This window comes from Lissotriton vulgaris, chromosome 3_1 (assembly GCF_964263255.1).
Source record: "Lissotriton vulgaris chromosome 3_1, aLisVul1.2, whole genome shotgun sequence".
In the NCBI taxonomy this organism is placed as follows: domain Eukaryota; kingdom Metazoa; phylum Chordata; class Amphibia; order Caudata; family Salamandridae; genus Lissotriton; species Lissotriton vulgaris.
This window is the reverse complement of record NC_141689.1, coordinates 1,787,699,649-1,787,720,420: the sequence shown is the minus strand read 5'-3', so window position 1 is coordinate 1,787,720,420 and position 20,772 is coordinate 1,787,699,649. Positions and strand designations below refer to the sequence as shown.

The window sequence follows — 20,772 nt, the reverse complement described above, 5'->3', positions numbered from 1 at the left end:
GCAGTGCTTGTATGTTAACCTTGTTGTAAATTTGAATTAAAATAAACTGTACACGTTCCTGCGCATATTTCCCCTACTGCCTTACTTGGAAAGCTGTATACTCTCTGACAAAGGACTTCATCAAGAAAACAGTTCCTTGATCAAACAACAAATCACACTCAAAAAGTGAACACAGAGGGAAAATGTTTAGCATGCCATCCGATCCCTTTAATGCTAATTCAAAGAACTGGGAAAATAGATTGAGTCTAAAACCAAAGAGGGCCTAGAACAAAACAAAGATATCCCATTGCAACCTATTCCTCATTAACTTCTTCCTATCAGCTCTCTATTTACTGATGAGTTCAGCAATCACACAAAAGCCTGTGGCACATCAAGATCATTGGTGGACCATTGTCCAATTTACATATTCAAACAAATCCACAACCAAAGAGGGGATGCCATCATGGCCAGAGCTATAATTGCATATTTAATAGCCTGTCAGGCTTGATAAATGGGCTGAGGTCACTACCCCAGCAATACAGCAGTTGCATCCCTCCTTATCAGAATGGAATCATCGATTCCAAATAAGCTAAATCATGCCATAAATTAGTCTGGTTAAATATATACCTCTCCTAGCCTCTCAGTTGCACTCATTCACATGCATATGTCAGTGTGAAAGCCCTTACAAAACTTGCATCAAAACATCAGCTCCAATTTCAAATCTATGTAAAAAACATTTGGGCATATTAGCAAGGGCGTTATCGATGCTTTAGCGGCACTTTTTGCTGATAAAGCAGGGATTTTTTTTATTGCCCAATCACCAAGCTGTCACTAACAACAGATAGCGACAGCTTTCAAGCGATAGCGACCGATTTGGGGCCCGCTTTGCATGTCAGCGATATTTATCGCTAATGACATGCAAAGTGAGCGTACCGAAACTGGTAGCAGTCGCTAACACAGAAATCACCTATCAGCAATACCCGCGACACAATAAAAAAACGCACGCTAACCATGATTAGGGCCAGGATTTTACACCTGGTAAAAACCTGACTTAGCAATAATAGTCAATGGGAGGTGGATTATATGGCTAAGTCCCCACCTGCCTATTAGCAAGATTTTCCTTAGCAATAGGATTTTTTCGCTGGAAATCTCACGTTATAGATGGGATTCGCCGCTATCGCTGGAATTTTTATTGCTTTAGAGATAAACGTTGGTAATACTGCGCTATCTCCGCGATAAAATCCAGCGATAAGAGGCGATAAAAAAATCGCAAGTTGCTAATATGTCCACTAGAGTTTCATATGGCACTGGAAACAATAAAGAATACTATTGGATAGAAGAGAATTATATTCACCTAAATTGTGCCTAGGCTTAAATCCAATTCACAACACATCTGAGACCCTCCATACTAAAGACGTAGGTGCATTTCCCAAAACAGAGATTAAGTTAATATGCTGTTTTTTACTAACTTCCCCATTTTATACTGCTCTGCTGTAAACAATAGATACCTTTGTAAAGCACTCTGTTACCCGATTTGTTATGGATCATGCCATATACATAACAGGCCCTCTAAATAATTCTAAAAAAAAAAATAAGGGTCTGTTTTAATGCAAGTCCTATCCTTAATACAACAAATTGCGGTAGTGCAGAATAGAACCAATTTTCAGTTTATGATTTTGCAAAGGACCCTTACATTTCTTCAGGTGGAACAATGATTTTATATTGCTGTTATTGTAATATTCTGTTTAGACTGTACCTCAGAAAGTTCAGAACCTCTAGTCTAAAGGATCACGTATAAAACAGTCTCTCTTCACCTGAACTTAAATATGTTCGACTTTGTCACCCCAGGCATGAGGGAGCTTAAGTGGATTCATTTAGAGCAAAAAGTCATATTCAGTATTGTGTTCATTGATTACAGAGAACTGAACACAATACTGAATATGGCTTTTGAGCACGCATACATGTCAGTGAATTTGACTCCATAATCAGGTTTAAATACATACAAAAGGACCCAGTACTCCTGGGTCTATGTAGGTATTTCCCATTCCATGGACAGAAAATAAAATTGCCAGAATTTGGTGTACGGGCATTGGGTGGAATCAGAAAACCTGTGGAACCCCGTTCTCAAATACACACATGATTGCAGGTTCTGACCCAGCAGGACCCAAGCTGTCTTCAAATGTAAAAAATATGGAAGAAAATCAGAGTATTGTGAATCCGACTCTGGAGCAAATGTAGTCCTTAACTGAATAACAGTCAAGAGAGACTTGAAGCCATAGAGCATACTTTTGACAGCCCTTTAACCACTAAAAGTCCCACCCAACCCATCAAGATGAGGCCAGAGCACAAACAGAAGGGCACAGAAGTCAAAAATACCGTACCAATCAAGACCACAGTTGACAAACCGTTAATGTGGTAATTCGAGGAACTCCTATTTCATCAGAAATTACCCATGGTATATGCATGTTCTGACTCCAAATCCTATGAAGAGATCCCAAGGTAACATGCTAATGTGGTACCATTGAAATTAAATAAATATATAAATTATTAATCTATTGCAGAACTAATGGTTATGCAATGTGGTGTTGTTTCTGCATGCTCTTGGGCAAGAAATGTACAGCACCAGAAGTTACAAGAGATCCCAAAATCTGTCATCTTATGTTATATTTATGTCGCTCAGCCTACAGTTCGAAAATCTCTATGGAACTATCCCTTACTCAGTGCCTTTAGACAGATCCACTGTTTATGGGTGTTAACATACGGTGCTGTACATATGGCATTTGCTCCAAGACGACCAGTCTAGAAGCACAATTCTGTCGTCATGGTAGGTGTCAAATGTATACTGTCCTTTCAAGCGCAAAGGTCAAAGATTTTTGTAGGCTTTTTTCCCATCCATAACTGTCCTTTTCAAGCAGAGGCTAGCAAAGGCTCAGGCTGTCAATGTCTTCCTACACAACCTGCTTATATGGCTTAGAGTTTCAAGTACATGACATACATTTAGGCGAAAATCAGCATCTCAATTTAGTGCTTTCATGGAATGGAATGAAAAAATGAATTTACCTTCTTGTGGTTCTTGTAAACATTTCTGTGGGCAAATCCCTTCCCGCAAAGCTTGCACTTGTACGGTTTATCTTCACAGTGAATTATTTTGTGTGCAGCCACTTGATCAAGTCGTTTGAAGGATTTAGCGCAAACCTCGCAGGTGTAGGGCCTCTTTTCTGCGGGGAAACCGTGAGGACATTTAATCTCACGCAATTAAGCCAAGCCAATTAAGATTAAAACAATCAGACAGACATTTCATGCCCTTCATGTTAAAATAGTTTTATGGCATTATGGAAGACAAGTAGTGTAATATCCCAAGATACCAGCGCATTCTTTTCCATGATCAGTTCTAATGCCAACCTCTGATTAATTAGCTGAAATCAAAAGAGGATGAATTCAAACAGAGAACGCCTGGTTCCAGTTGACTGAAATGCAAGCAGGCATGACAATTTAAAACGTTTAAAACTTCCTTATCACAATACAAAGCTGGTGATTTGCTTCACACATACCTAGAAATTGTTGGAGGGTTCACTATGCAGTAGCATATTGCAACGCAAAATCATTCTCACACGCTCAGTAAAAATTATTCACGCTGTCATTGTACTGTGCCTTGTGTGGAACGCAATACTTGATAATAATAATAATAATAATAATAAAAACATTTCTAAAGCGCCTGGTTACACTATTTCAGTGTGTCTCCGCGCTATGGGTGCATTCCAGCCAGGAGCAAGTAGTTTACCACTGACCAGCAACTAAAGAGAGGGGGAAGTGGAGACACCACTACAGGGTTAGTCCTTCGGAAAGAGGTGCGTTTTAAGGATCAAGCGGAACCTTGCTTCAGACGGCTCCATACGGAGTTCAACGGGGAGTTCATTCCAACGTTTACATGCTAAGTATCTGAAGGAGCGCCCTCCTATACGTGCTTTATAGATGCGAGGTACCAGAAACTGCATACTTCCAAGCGATCTCCAGTTACGCTTAGGGCGATGAATTGCCAGAAGCTTTTGGAGATAGGCAGGACTTTTTCCTTGTGCTATGCGGTGGGCAATGCACAGCACCTAAAGTAAGATTTACTTACCTACTTACTTACGTCAATGTCCAGACTACTTAAAATTCAGAAAGCTGCTAAAGACCTATCTGTTCTGAGGTGTGTTTGCCTGGCTGTAGCTCCCAGTCCTAGCAACGGAGATACCCCTGACAGGGTGATTTGGGCGCTATATATATTATGAAATATCAAATATCAAGCAATGCAATATCACCTTTCATGACCCTGCATTGCTTGGTAACTGTAGAGTGATCAAACAGTGCAAGTCGCTGCCTTACGTTACTCTGCCCTGGATAGTTTTTCCACAGGTGGATTCAAAAAAGAGAGGGTACCCCACTTTCACCAGGGAACAGGGTAGGAAGACAGTTAGTCAAAGGGGAAATCCCTGGAGTCAACTAGTCCACTAATCACTATAGGCCTTTCTTGTTGTAAAAGGAAAGGTCACAGTATGCCATGGGTATTCGGACAAACATAAAAATAGGTTTCCACAAAGAAATAGTCTTGTTTACAATCTAGATTTATTAAAATTACATTTAAATAAACAATAAAAACAAGATAAATTCATACAATTCTTCCGAAACAATTAAAATCCAAGATTAAGTATCTTGGAGGGATAAAAATGATTATTCAACAGTATTACACAAACACAATATTACGGTACACGATAAATGGAAAGACAATCAAAATATGTTCACAATAAACAACAGACTAAACATAATCACAACCAACCCCTCATGTATAAGTGGCCCACTTGATATCTCTGCCACTGTATTTCACTAGATCCAATGGCCGTGGACAATTTGGTTACTCTAAAGCTTTAGTGGAAAAATGTGATACCCATCTAAAGTTTTACCCGGCCCTAACTGGATTCTTTTAGACCAAACAGTGCGTCGACGCGTTTCGGTGCTTAACACTTGATATCGTGGCACCTTCCTCAGGACTTCTTATTTCTGGGGTTTCGGGGAACGGATGGATACACCGTATCTGTAAATATATTAGGAGAAATGTGCGCAGTCAAATATCGTGCATTGAAACCTGTTGTCTCATTTACTCTAGGGGCTGGATTGTTAAGATTAACACATACCCCCTCTGACTTTACACTATTAATTAAAGCTGTCATTGTTATCTAGTGAAATACAGTGGCAGAGATATCAAGTAAACAAGACTATTTCTTTGTGGAAACCTATTTTTATGTTTGTCCGAATACCCATGGCATACTGTGACCTTTCCTTTTACAACAAGAAAGGCCTATAGTGATTAGTGGACTAGTTGACTCCAGGGATTTCCCCTTTGACTAACTTTCCACAGGTGGAGCCTGCGTGTTCCCAAGCAACTACCCATGGATTTCGGCGCATTCCCAGATTTACCAAGACTGGTAAACCTGGGAATGCATCAAAATGCTAGGCCTTCCCTGGGGAGGGCTACCTTTATTCCTCCTTGTTAGCTTCCTCTTTCTAAGTGTGCTGCATACTGCACCTTGGGATGATGAGCCAGGGTTTGCATATGGATAACTAGGAGCAGCAAATTAAAACCCTAGGTGATGGCTTCTTAACAAACATGCAGCACTTGCTCATGCTTTGGGAACACCTTGCCCCCCAAAAAATACGAGGAAGTGGTGCTAGCACTTCCTACTTCCTTAAAACAATTATTGTTGGTGTGGAAAATTGAATGACCTTACAATTAATCAACAGGATCTAGATTTCCAAAATACGTGATTAAGGGGCAGATGTATCATCCGTTTTTTTTTTGTTGCAAACGCTGCGATTCTTAAAAAAACAGCGTTTGCAACAAAAAAAAACGGCAAATGCGATGTAGAAAAAAATTGCATCGCAAAATTAAGGAATCGCAAAATTTGAGATTCCTTAATTTTGCACAAGCATTAAAGGAACGCAAAAAGCGATTCCTTAGATGCTATGTAAGAAACATTTAAGTATTGTGATTTCACACTAAGAAATCGCAAATTAACACCAACTTGTAGTTTGTGGTAATTTGCAAATTCTTTTACAAATGCTCTTTTTGGCATTTTTAAAGGTGCCATGTGGCGCTCAAACATGCCCTTAGGGCATGTATGTGCACCATATGCGCACACATGTTAATTTCAGGGGTGCAGCAGGGTGTCCTTAAGACACCCATGCACCCTTGAAATTATTCTCAATTTGCGATTTGCAAATTGCGAATCACAAATTGAGAATAGCTTCCCATTCCTTCCTATGGGCCTCCTGGCCCATAGAAATGAATGGGAAATTATTCCTTAATTGCGATTAGCAATTTGCTAATCGCAATTAAGGAATTTAAAAAAAATTGCTAAAAAATAGCGATTTTCTACATACATCCCAAATTGCAATTCTCAAGTAGCGATTTCTAAAACATCGCTATTTGAGAATCGCAAATGATGGTGATGATACATCTGCCCCTAAATGTCTTTAAGGGCTCAGGAAAGACTTGATTGGCTTCACTGCTTAAGGGACATGCATACGTGGAAGATTGATGCATATAAGGAACTAAACTACAGAACAATACGCCTTGGATTCCATGGGTATTTACATAATAAATTCAGTCCTTTTCCTTTTTGCAGCCATTCAGAAGCATAAAGTCGCAAGACTGTCCATGAAAGAAAAATGGACAAAGTTTGCATTTTTGTAATTTTTTACCAAACTTGTCTCCTGCACTGCTTGATCACATGCCGACCCCTTGTGTAATTTCCAGATGAAACTGTGATGCCTCATGTAGACTCTTGCTGTACGCAGTGCTTGACCTAGTTCACAATGTATTTTCGTTTGCAGTACACACTCAGCAGTAATGGTATGCTTATGCTTACCCCAGATTAGCTACTTAAGATCACTATGCTGAATTCTAGTGAAAGAGTGAATTGTTTATAAGAAAACTCCCCTTGTTCATACTTGTACTGCGGCTGCTGGATGGTGTTACACCTAAGGTTCTTATATGCTCTGAATACTGTGCATACCACTATCTCAAACTCCTCCTTATCTTATCATGTATTTTTGTGGTAGGACATTTTCTGCAGAGGAAGAACTTGTTTTGAACACTGTGGCATGTATTCTTCCAAGTTAAAGAATATCCCAAGCCTGCACTATTAGAACCAGGGAGCAGCCTCTGCAGTCTCTGTAGTGTTTGAGGTGTAAGTTAATGCAAAGAAGCAGTCGGAAATAATATACAGAAACATCACAGACAAGTTCGGGTGAAATGTATCATCTAAGAGTGTCCCTGAACCCGGCTTATTCAAGAATACATATTGAGGCTTCGAATTTGGTGTGATGTCAAAAACCCCGATTATGAAGAAAGCCCCAGCTATTTAAGATCTCATGAGAGAGGCACTTATGTTCAGGTAGTGTGCTTAATTCCTAGGGATTGGACTCATCATGAAATCGATTTGCAAAAATGGACCATTCAGTTTGTTAATCTGCATAAGCTGCCTCTGATATGCTGGGTCTTGTTGTGGGGGAACGAGTTGTAACTCATCCTTCATGCACTCACTCTTGCACTCATTCATTCGCTTATGCTCTAAAATGCTTCTGTGATTCCCCGGATAGAGGCCTCAACCACACTTTTCTACCCCACTGACACACTTCACCACACTCACTCATGCATTTGACCCAGCAGTCCAAGATCCCGAAATCCTACAATAAAACAGACAGGGGTCTGTACTAGGGATGGGCATAACTCGCTTACTTTGCCGTAGCATAATTAAGAAAAAGAACAGCATAATTATGCAACATTATGCAAAATTAGGTGAAGAGCATAACCTAGCATTTAACACTATTTTCTTATTGCAAAATGCATCCTCACATTCAAAATGGACATGAGGATACATGTTGCACCAAGAAAATAGTGCTAAATGCAACGGAGCACGTACAGCAGCAGATGCTCAGCCACACTAAGGGCCTCATTAGGATGGTGGCGAATCCGCATCCTCCGGGGCCGGCCCGGAAGCCACCGCCGGCCCGGAGGATGCGGATTTACCGCCGCAGCCACAGAAAACACCCACCGCCAGATTAGGATGGCGGTGGGGTGGCGGTGGGACCAGCGGCGGACGGCAGGTCCGTCCGCCGCTGATCCGCGGGATGTGGAGGGCTATTTGGTGGCGGTGTCTGCAAGACAACGTCAGCCAAATTAAGATGTGCATTGCTACATGCTTTTCCACAACATGCATTTTTAACCTTTCTTCAAGCAGCACCCGCCGCAAGGTTAAAGATACAGGATTTGACCGCAAGGGTGGCGGTCACATCCTAATTGCACCGGAGGCACCGCCGCTGCCCCTGCGGACGGTTCCTCCACCACGGGGTGGCGGACAGACGCAGGTCCGTCCGCCATCCTAATGAGGCCCCTTGTTTGTTGTACTTGTGCTCTTACAGTAGGATTTTTGCACAAAATTACTTATAATTATGAGAACAGGCACAATCCCATAATTTGGGGTAATTTTGTGTCAAATAGAGTAACACAAAATTACAGGAATTACTGCGACGTAATTCAAATTTGCCCAGGCCTAGTCTGTACTGAGAAAGGCCTAACCTTACATGTGCCTGGGTGCTCCCAAATTTGGGCCTATCAGCTCCTAGGTCATTAGGTCATGAGCTTAGAGGCACCACCACAGCAGTCATCTAGGCAACATATGGTGATGTCCTACTCTTTGGTCACCTAGTCCAGGCAACCTTAAGATAGGCTTAGTGCAAGGACAAGGTATTCATCCTTCTCAAACCAAAGGAAAAGACCAGGAATCTTACTGTTAGTCTCAGATATCATCCTCTTCCCTTTACCTGACTCGTATATAAATGTACTGACCTGGAAGTGGCAGTCATTGGGATTCTGAGGGGAGACACTGGTATAGGGGAAGAGGTGGCATCCTTCTATTTCTCTTGACCCAAGCTATTTGTTACCGAAAACAAACTCATTCCCTCATGCATGCACAACCATAAACACACACACTGATCTAAATTTCTCTCTCTCCCTCTCTCTCTCTCTCTCTCTCTCTCTCTCTCTCTCTCTCGCTCTCTCTCACTCTCACTCTCTCTCTCCCTCCCTCTAATTCATGCCCTGCGAAATAGATAACTCAGACCAGTGTACAATAGTATGAATCACAGCTCTTACCACCTACACCAGCACACTCCATACAGGCAATAACAGACTGGCATCAGACTACCATAACAGACTACTTTACCTAAAATGTTCTCAAACAAACCTTCATGTCAGAACGTACTATAAATGTCATATAGCTTATAAAAGCAATGCCAACCTAACCTAATTCCCTATCACCACACCACTTCGAACCATTCAGGTAACACTAGTTTAAACAAACCTCACCCTCTTATTCAGAACAAGGCACTAAAGCTACATAGTTTTCAAAGCACAGAAAACTCAACAGCACTTCTCTCTTCAACATTACACTAGCATATATCTGAGAAACATTCAGATAGTTATCCAAAACAAAAATTACATCATAGTCATTTTCCTCGGTAGCAAAGCTGTCTAGAAAACAATCTGCATAAGCTAGGTGTTTGGAAGCAAACCACTTAGCTCAACATAAAAAGGCTACGTTCTTCAACGCACCCATCTATACACAAAACACAATACAAAGATCTCTCGTAGAATCAAATTTGTGTGAATTTCACACTAATAAACGCTACAATTTTAAATCACAATAAATAAATTAGAATGTTAATAGATCTGTACTACAAACATAAACCAAAACAATAAAACAACTGCACAACAGATCAATGGAAATTCCAGAACTGTAAAAAAAGGAAACTAAATAGGATTAACTGTGCCACACTAATGGCAAAAATCTATACATAGTTGCTGAACATTAATATAACATAAGATAATCAAGAACTCATGTGAAAGGATTTAGTGCGATCTTGACCATATTTTAAGTGAAGAAAGTATTTTGACTGAGTCTCACTAAACTTTTTGACTGGTTTGACTGTTGCCAGCTGAACCTCAGGTTGGCACACTATCATGAGGTACTTCAGTCCTTGCAACGTACCTCGTAATAATGTCTGACATGTAAGACATCAAGCAGTGGTAAGGAATCTTTTTCTGATGCAATTTCTATCTAAACGATGGCCAAAGATTTTCCTTTGACTCACATGGAGTCTGGTCCTACTAGCAAGGCAATGCCTGCTCTCCAAAACGACTAATCCTTTTAACCTATATTAGGGTACCAAAATAGAGGGAACGGTGTTTGCAACGCAACTTTTACAACTAAGTACCTTTACGACGCAACCCTTACAACGCAAGTCATTACAACGACTTGCGCTGGGGGGCGCTCTAGGATAGGGAATAGTTTTAATTTACTATCCAACACCTTCCCTACTGTCCACGGGGACTGGATGTGGAATAGTAAATTAAACTATTCACTATCCAGCGCCCCCAACACAAGTCGTTGTAACGACTTGCGTTGTAAAAGTTGCGTCGTAAAGGCATGCGTTGTAAAAGCATGAGTTGTAACGACATACATCCCCAAAATAGTCAATATTGCCACTGAACACAATGTCTACATCCTGGCCCGGAAATAGATCTCTACCGTGCATCAGCTTCAGTTTATTTAAAATGAAGCCATAGTTTTTTCATGCCTAACCGACAGGAGTTGAGTTAGGGCACTAGAGTTCACCCTCTGACCACTAGAGACAATCCATGCAAAACCAGCAGTAGGAGTCTGTCTTTAACCCAGTGTTCGCCCCTATAAGCCAACCAAGTTGGGAATTAATAAGAACATAAGGAAAAAATATGCTAACAGAAATAGATATAGTGAACTGCCACAGCAATTGAGCAATGAAGACAGGCGTATGATTCTCTGTGGTTAGTGGAAACAAGAGTAATGCAAGGTACGGAACTTTAACAATGACCACAGGCCCACATGTCTGTGCCCATACTGCCTCACTTAAGTTTTAAACTGTATGCACAATCTACAGACCTTCTGTTGCCTGAAAGAAAAAACAGTTAGCAACACAGAGGCAAATCATAGAGTACACATTGCATTTTGATTGTGACCTAGTAGTTTGAAAAGCGATGTTTCCCAGTGACTGGAAATTAACTATTTTTGTAAATTGTACTATACATCAATATTTTGCAGAAAAATAACACAGTCTACTCACCTTCTCCTTCCCTAAAGCAGAACATTAATACAAGGCATGTCTTAAAAAGAGAATAATGTCATACCTGAGTGGGTTATCATGTGGCGCTTTAGTTGGTTAGCGGAAATAAATTTCTTTTCACAGTCCTGGCAATCAAAGATCTCGTGAACCTGCAAAATGAGTGTTTAGTGTTAATTAATTATGTGCCTTCCACAGGATCACACATCCACACAGTGCAGAGCAAGTACGTCGGCAGCGGGTAATTATTTCTTATCCCGAAGCTCTGCCAGTTTTCACAGACGAGTTGTGGTTTCTTCATTAATAATGCTTATCTGAGTAGAATGTGTTTCAGTAAAGAAATGTAAATATATTTAAATACAAAGAGAATACTTATAAATGCATGTATTCAAAGCAACCAGGCTTGCATAAAGGAACCTTGGAAATGTTATCCAAAGTATTTAGCAAAATAAAATCAGAAACATATTGAACAGTTTGGTAGCGGCATTTATCTTTGTTCCTAAAACCATAGTTTATCATTAGCCTGTGATATATATTAAAGAAACTTAAAAAATTGTGCAACAATGATGTTCCAATGATGTTCTTTATTGGATATATTGAAATATCTTTTTATTTCTTTTATCGTTCCTCAGTTTGATTTACTTTGCTAAATTGTCAAGGGAAATCTAATATAATGAGAACTTACTTTGTCTGTCAAAACTGACAACATAAAAGTATGCTCAGCATAAACCTAGGCAAAACCATTAATTCTGAACACAAAATACAAATAAAAAATCGGAGACTGTAAGAAGTGAAAGAACTTTGTGGGGAAACACTTCTTGGAAAACCTAACATGCACAATGTTTATTTAGAAAAGATTGAAATAATTTTGTAGCTATAATAAAGGATTCTTCAGACTGTAAATAACACATGGCAAAAAGATCTCCAAAAAGGGGAAATAAATTATGCTAACTTGACATTAACGATCAGAGGAGGTCTGTCAACTGTCACGAGCTGTCAAAGAGACATCACAGTGGACGTATCTGAATAATACAGTTCAAGGGCTTCCTAATACGAAGATATTGCTTTTATATGTGAGTTTTTCTTTGTTTGTAAAGACTCCACCAATCCCATAGCAGCATTATAATGCATTTCCTCATTTAATGTTCCACAATACTTACCCGAAAGGATAAACCGAATATGAATATAATACTTTCCTTTTGTTTCATTGGAAATATTCAGTAAAGGACAGTTCCCTGAGGTGCATTAAATGGAATATTTAATTATATTTCCTATTTATCCTACGAATGTATTCTATTCGACCGCAAGCACAATAAATGTGCAATCTTTAAACATTAGGAGAGTGACTCAATATGACCAGATATAAAATAAAGATGAACTTGACCTCACCAATCCGATTTCTTGTAAACTGTACATTTCACAGGCTCTTTAAAAGTTTGCCAGATTTTTTATGCTAATATTACGTCAGTGATTTCATTATCACATGGGATATTTGTGATATTACCATAAGATCAACTTTGAATAGGACACAAAAGTTTTGTTTGTGATACAGTGAAATGGTATTGACGTATTTGTAATGCAGTAATACAACTATATACAACATTTCAAAATGATGTTAGATGCGAGATCAATCACTAAAAGCTCATTCAACATGCATTTTGCACCTCATGACCTGCTCTAAACGAGAGTCTATGTATCTTATTAGTAGTTAAGTCTTCCAGAGCCCAGGTAAGTGTCTTTGCAAACAAAAAGATGCAGGTACAGAATTGAGGAAATGCTCAATTGACAAATTATGTATTTGAAGCCTCAAAAGTCTCCTTTGGCAACTATGAAATACAATGTTGCTGAAAAATTATTAAGAATGCTGATTACCCAATTGCGATTATCTCAGAATCGCAATTAGGAAATCGGTATTCCTAATGTATAAATCTTTGTATTCCCAAACAGAGATTCCTAATAGGTCACAAATTGTCCAGCCTCTGGAATCTTAATTCACAATTTGTGACCCATTAGGAATTGTCGCCATGTCACCGAAGGTGGCCTGCTGGGGTCACCAGACCACCATGTCTGTAATTGCTTTTTAATAAAGCAATATTTTTTTGTTTTCAAATGCAGCCCTTTTTACATAAAGGAAAATGGGATGCAGATAAAAACGAAATTGAAATATTTAAGTTTCATTTTTTTATTAGCAGGCCCTGGTCTCTTGGACCACTGCCTGCTCTTGAAAAATATAGCGTTTTTTAAATTCTCATATGCGAATGTAGTAACCCACTTTTAAACTGGTGGTAAATTACAACTCTTTGGTGACCGGAATTCGGTAGCAAATCAGTAATACATACCATACCAGTTCTGTATTTGGTAACAACACCCTAAACACACCCCTACCAAATACCAAATCACAATTGTAATTTGCAATATGGTAAAAAGTCCTAATCACATTTTGCCTTTTGCACATTTTAAAAAGCATTTTGCGGTTGCAAATAGCCTGTATCTGCGAATCGGGCTGTATGCAACAACAAAAAGGCTTTGTACATCTGGCCCTTAATGTCTGGTAAATATCTAGTTGATTATGGATTAAATAAGCAACAAGGATTTTAAGGACAGAATGTGTCATTCAAAGTCAGCTAGAGTTGATGGAACCGCTTCTGATGGGCAGGCTAATCGATGCACAACTACCATGGCCATGTCCTTGTTGATTTTTCCTCTTTGCAACTGCCGTGCAAGACAGATGGTGATCAACAAAATGAAAAAAGCAAAATTGTCCCCAGCATGTTAGATGAAAACTCCCAAATTTATTTGTAAATTTACAAGCACAACCAAGCTTTGGAGGTTTGCTATAAAATAAAAAAGCTGACTGAGCTACCATAATATGGTGGCCAAGTCTGCATTGTAGTTTTCTAAAGGTGCTCTTGCTGCATTGGTAGAAGCACATTTGAAGAAAATTCTACATCAGCATGGCAAGAAATACAAAATCTGGAGGGTGAGTTGCCACAGGCTGGAGGAGGCGGTGCCTCCACAACCCCAAAGGTTTGGCAGTCTATCCACCAAATTTTAACTCAGGCTGTAATTACTTCATTTAAAGTCAGGTCTTCATGAGTAACTCACTGAAAATTGGCAGGGTTCCCGAAAGCTCAACACATAGTTTCCAGGCCTCATTTAGAACGTTTTACTAACAAAGCCTTGATATGGATGTTTCAATCTGAACCATAACAGAATAATGATCTGCCACCATGGCACTGTTAGTCAGGCATTGCCTTCTTCTCTAAAGTGCTCCTTCAGTATCCTCTGAAGTACTTACTTTGGAAATCACCCTTCACACTAATGGCAATCTCTAAATTTTGTGGGTGGGCTGGTGCATTTGAACCCCAGCCACACATTAAATAACCCTCTAATCACTCACAATACATTCAATGCCATATTATTAGGCTCTCGTTACAAGTTGCTTTAACACACCTGGTAATTAACTTTAACCGGGGAGAGGTATTTACTGTGTGTTAAATTCTTTCTATTCTGAGTTTTCAACTTGGAAATGAGCTATAACTTAAAGAATAGATACCTGACTCACTAAATTCCACATGCATTCTTGTTTTTAGAGCCTTTTCTTCCACTATATTCCAACAGTGAATAATAGACTGTGGGGTATTCAGAATCAGCACAAACCATGCATTTGGAGGGATTTAGCAAGAGCAGACACATTCACCTACAATAATACTAGATCAGGGGCTGCATTGATCTTTCAGCAATAGGGAAAGCTACATTAATGTAGTCAGGTAGGGATATTTTCCCATTTTCATGTACAAATCCGTATACAAAGAGAGACCATTATACACCAGCACCAGGTCAAAGTACCTTCTGAGAGGAGCAGAATGTTTAGCACAAGCATGTGGTCTTTATTTTGGTCCCTTGATAACCTTAGTGAGTAGGCAAGAAGCTCCCTCTGCCCCCTCTTGGGATCTGGGGAGTGCAAGAGAATTTTGGGCTTGGGCAATCCTCTTTAACAGGGCTCTGCCCCCTCTTCAAAAGCAGATAGCATGACCAAGGGACTGCTGAATCGATTAAGGTTAGGGAGTCCCTGCATCCTAAATCACTCACAGAAAGTGGGACCTTGGGCACACGTTCATTGATTGGTCAGTGACATTTCCACTCTATTGTGAATGACACTGCCACTCTGTGGAGTGTGAAGATAAACAGTGTGTATCTGCACAGGAATATAGTTTTCTGTGCTCTCAAACTGGTCGAAATTTTGAAACATATGTTGGATAATCCAGCAAAAATCTATTACCTAATGTGTCTCTTTTGCCTTGGAAGTACTCATCCAAAAACATATTACCATTTTTGTTAGTTCAAAAACAGAATAAAGATGGCTGCAAATATCATCAGATAGAGCAATAATTGGCATGCCCCAACTGCAGAGGCAAGAACCATTTTTTGAGACTCCCTCCTTGAAGAAATTTAACTAGTGAGCAAAAAATATGCTCTCTTTCGGATTGGTATGGCAATGGATGAAAGCATTGATTTATAATATTGAAAGTTATTGCTGCCTTGCGTTGAACATGTAGCTTCATTATCAACTACATTTCATTGAAAGGCAAATGAAGAACTTATGGTGCTGATTTATTATTAGAACTGTGGTAACGCTAACTAAAAGATATGTTTTTTGTTCATTTTCTTTTAGAAAGTTGATACAGAAAGATAAAATTCCAGAGCAAAATAGATAAGCACAGAGACAGCCCACTTTCCAAATATATCATAAAACAGATTATATCTTATTAAAGGGGAATGAGAAAATTAAGCAGTCTGTCAGTAGTAATTAAGAAATACATTAATAACATAAATACATTCTCAGAAGCCATATAAAGACAAAATCTAGTAAATCTTTGAATTCCTGATGTTGAACGTACATAATAACCTTGATATGATTTTTTGCTCTTGCCAAGATATGGTGCATGTCCCCCATACAACAGCAATGTTCCAGATTATAGAGGGAGAAATATATTCTTGATTTTCTTTAAAAATGATGTCAGTATGATGGGCATATACGTGATACACTTTGCATTAAACAAAAGAGTGTGATCAAAAGTGTACTTATGTGTAGAAGGCATAAGGTACAGGGTCTCTTCTGAAATGTTAAAAGAAATTCAGCAACCCAAAGCTCTGATTGGTTTGAAAGGTTTAACAGTGTTGTACATCTTATCAGCAGAAAACCCATTCAATGATTTGCTTATAACCTTTGCACTGTTAGATGAATATGCATACAATTTCGCAGACCCATAGTATGTTGAGATTATTTGATTCAAATTCATGTATATCCATTAAGGGGGGGGGGCAGATAAAAGGGTGAAATCAAAAACTGATTAATTTGCTAACATGTTTAGCACTTTGTGACAAAGCTATACAAAATCTGGCAAAAGCAATGAAGAAATAGTTTTCTGTTGTTATGTGCCAGTCCATCAATGAAGGAGGGCAATAAAATTAAAATTGCTAACAACTTTGATGTTATTTTTTATGAATCAGCAGGAGATTTGGCAGACCGTTAACAAATTAAACCCAGGACAATGACAGGGAGACCCTGCGAGCAACCTCCGCTATGCACAGCTGTATGGAAATGGGCGTAGAGCCTGGCTGAAGGAGTGCAGAGCACAGAATGAGTACATGGCATCTGAACATAGTAATTATTAGAAGTACCATGAATTTCACTATAGAACATGGATAAAAGTTAGCTAAAGTTCCACCACACAAAATGAAAAAAGCCCTGAAATTCAGACGCTTTGTAGTGCAGCACACAAAGCTCACCATAACTCACTTGCCCGCCATGCACAGTACACATCTTAGTCAATAACATGTTCAAACAAAATGACTATCAGATTGATAGATAGCTAAATTTAGATATATAGATTCATATATATCACAAAAGAACACAGTTAACGTGTGTTGCTGTTTCAGCAAACATTTTCTTGGTTATATAAAATAACCATACATTCGGTCCCATCATGCACTGCTTATGACCTATGACCTCTCACATATATCATCACTCATTACTGGTTAAATGACATAAATGATGACATTCCAGATGACATGTGAAATTACATCATTGATGACGTCAACAGTGTGCTGCAGACCTTAGTTTTTTAGTTTTTGTTTATTTAATGATGTGAGCAAATAATATATTTAATGGAAGAAACCATATATTGCAGTAGATATTTTGAAACCTGGCATTCGTTTAATCCAGCTATGACACTCTCTCTGTATTGAATGATTTAACCTTAATGTAAGAGGTAAAAACATGCAGTTGTTACCATTCATACACGGGATTCTCCCATCTGCGTAGTATACAGTCATCCATCCTCATACATTTTGATGATGTTAAAGCCTGATGTGGTCACAACTTACCTTTCGATGTTCTCGAAGGTTCGCTGAGGAAGAACATTTCTTACTACACACAGTACACTGCAGCCTTTTTCGAGAGTTTCCTGAAAAAGAAACAAAATGCAATCAATAACTTATTAAGGCGGGTCAGGAAAAACATTTGCAATTAATATTGGGATAATGATTCTCAACCTTTCTGGCAAAGCAAAATTATTGCAAGGGAGAAACCCTACTACTCATTCAGCGAATAAGCAAAAGTGTTTATTTTACCTTTCAAATGGAATGTGCTCAGGTGTCTGGCGGAATTTACATGTGAACAATTTAAATAATAGGGGCATTGTTTGGGGGATGGTCCACTACTAAAGGTTGGGGAATACCCACAAGCCTGTGTGTATTCAATAAGAATTTGCAATTTGTTTCTCAATCTCAGATTGCTCATAAATGCACTCCCGCCAATGAAAATATTACATGCGGTTTTGGCTAATAAGAAGAAGGGAACAGCCTAAATGTTACGGAGCGCAAGCAAAGAGATTTCTTTACAAGAAAAAATAAATATCTGATGGTGGAGAAACTTTTTTAGGTTTTACCTTAGTTGCGTAGCCATTGTTCTCATAGACCATAGTGCAAGGAAGGAAATGCACTCTGCAAGTTTTGAATTATGAAAAACAGCAATACTCCGGGTTCACTGGGCCAGTCAGCCCTCTGGGCCCTGGTACAACTGCACCTGCTTAACCAATGGAAACTACACTCATGTCTTACCTACTGACAGCTGTAGCTGCCCAAGACTTTATGTTACCAATTCAGTTCAACATAATAACACATGCCTACAGTACAGTGCCGCTCCGCCATTGACTGTTGACAATGTCTGAGTGGGCTGTACTTAAATCCATGGCATTTCGTAGAAAGTCACATGTTTCTTTCCATAGTCCTCTATAGACATTTCTCCACTGCTGCTGAAATCTTTATGCTCATCCCCTCGCTTTTTCTGTGCCATACCTTCCTAAATGACGGAAGTGGCCCAGCTACCATCTGCTGACACCCACTGCCATCTGCTACAAGGTGCTAGCTCTGCTCGTGCTTTGGGCTTTACCAATGCTTGCTGAATTGTGTCACAAGCATTGGCATACCTAATAGATTTGTCCAGACAATTCAAATGAAGAGTAAATATTCCAAAGTGGCTACAATGCATTCAGAACAGCCCCTATGTTGCAACTGACTTTCTAATTTATTATTTTTTTATTTTAGAAAACCTTATTAATATGCTTCTGCTGTGCATGCAGGACTATGCTGGACTACCACCATGTAATGGATTTCCAATAAATATAACATAATTAATTACAAGATGACTACCATGCATGCACAAGCTCGGACAGAGTCCATCGTGCAATATCTTTTCTTTTGCTTTAGAAAAAATCATTACAAGATGAACACCATGCATGCATGTACATAAACAATGGCCATCTTTCACTGCTTTAAACAAAATTCCACAACAACAGGTCTGCCATACATGCACATGTTTGCTCAGTGACAATCTGGGGGGAAACAGGAAAAGCAAAAGGTTGGTGCTGGGTATCAAAGACAAGATCTTTGGGTTTGCCAGCACCTGAGCACTGTTTTAAAAATTTGCAGGTGCAATAGCATGTTTACATTATGTTTCTACATGCAGGCATTTACACCTGTCCCATTTCCATATACAGAAAAACAAGGCAAAATCAAGGCATGTGAGTTCACAGACTTGTCATCAAATTCACTTGACTTCTAGTGAAGAAAATGATGAAAGGGCCATCAGAGTTGAAGAAAATGAGAACAACTCAGACCAGATTGAAATCTGATTTTCACCGCTCTGAGAGCTCTTCTTTCCTCATTCAAGTCCTTCGAGTACCACCGGACACATCATATGGTACCCTTGGGTACATCAGGTTTTTGAGAAGGGCTATATTTGTAAAAGCCCGGCAGTAGCGTGCAGTCCCATACAGCGAAATATAGAATTTGTAGCGGAAATGCCTTACTCGTCTTTACCTAAAATAATTTCAGAACACATGTATATCACTGCTCTGTGAAAATAACTCTTCAGCAGCTAATTTATATCCAAAACACTGCCCTACCCTGTATGCATTACATCTACATTATTTCGAAAAGAACACTGTACCAGCATGTTGGGAGTTGCCTTAGCATGCAGTCCACAGCAGGTCTAAAGTCCACTAGCTGTCGAAGTGGACTTGCAAAATTCGAGGTAGAATTCAGAAGGCATAAACGACAAGCAAATCCTTTCTAAATTCTAATCTCCTTTGGATACCCAGAAACATTTGCGGGAACATCTTTAGTCAATTATACAGATTTACCTATACACATCTATTATTACACCATCCTCTGAACAAGATCCCTCTGTAGGCTCTTAAGAGGTTCAGCATAACTAACACTATTTGGGTGTGCCTCATAGAGTGAATAACCTGTATGATTACACCAGAGAAATCATTTTGTTTTTAATCAATTTGATATAAGAGATATGCTTGTTTCTCGTTTGCCTACTCAATTTTCAATGTTTTCTAACTCAATGGATAATATTTTACATCCTATTTTGTGGAATTAGAGAACTTTTTTATTTTACATTAACGTCTGTTTTCAAATTATGCCACTATCTTGTTTTCCTTTCAAACTTACAATGAAATTGTGAAAAGCAGAACACATATTCCTCAATCGCTGATATTCTACAGAAACCTACGTATCACTGGATTCTTGGTAGCAAAGTATTGGATCCAATAATCTAATTAAAAAGCTAATTGAATTAGACAAAAATCACTTGAAACACCAGTAGGACAACTACTTTTGACACGTTTGTAAATTGAATTGAAGGAAACAGCCATTTTTTGTTGAGGTTTAAATCACATTCGTTATATTGGTTTGGCAATGTAATGAAACAGGTGCGTAACAGTCCTGTAAAAGTTCTTGAACCTGTCAATCCACAATGGAGCTTTCAGAGCAAGTAGGATGTATACCCTAATTGGTTTTTAAAAGAGTAAAGCTCAACACAGACATTCGGAAGAAATCCTTGGTGTGGTTTTCTTAATTAGCACTCACTTTATCGGTGCAATAAAAAGTTTATTTGTATTTTGAGGCTGCATATTCTTTAATGCAAACTGCCCAGGCTTGATCTGTCTATGGGGATGCAGATTCAGAATAGGCACGGAGCCAAAGATGGAGCTCTTGGCTGCTCCCATGTTCTACAGAGGT

The 20,772-nt window shown here is 39.1% G+C and overlaps 1 protein-coding gene across 2 annotated transcripts in view; it reads right to left on the bottom strand.

Moving 5' to 3' along the window:
- The window catches only part of PRDM5 (PR/SET domain 5), a 666,844-nt gene that overhangs the window by 384,432 nt on the left and 261,640 nt on the right, over positions 1 to 20,772 (bottom strand). For both annotated transcript variants that reach the window (XM_086962221.1, XM_086962220.1), the window contains exons 9-11: positions 17,566 to 17,645; positions 11,243 to 11,327; positions 3,040 to 3,197 (exon numbers count right to left, since the gene is read on the bottom strand). In XM_086962221.1, coding sequence (XP_086818347.1) covers positions 3,040 to 3,197; positions 11,243 to 11,327; positions 17,566 to 17,645 — 323 coding nt within the window. The remainder of the gene's footprint in view (positions 1 to 3,039; positions 3,198 to 11,242; positions 11,328 to 17,565; positions 17,646 to 20,772) is intronic.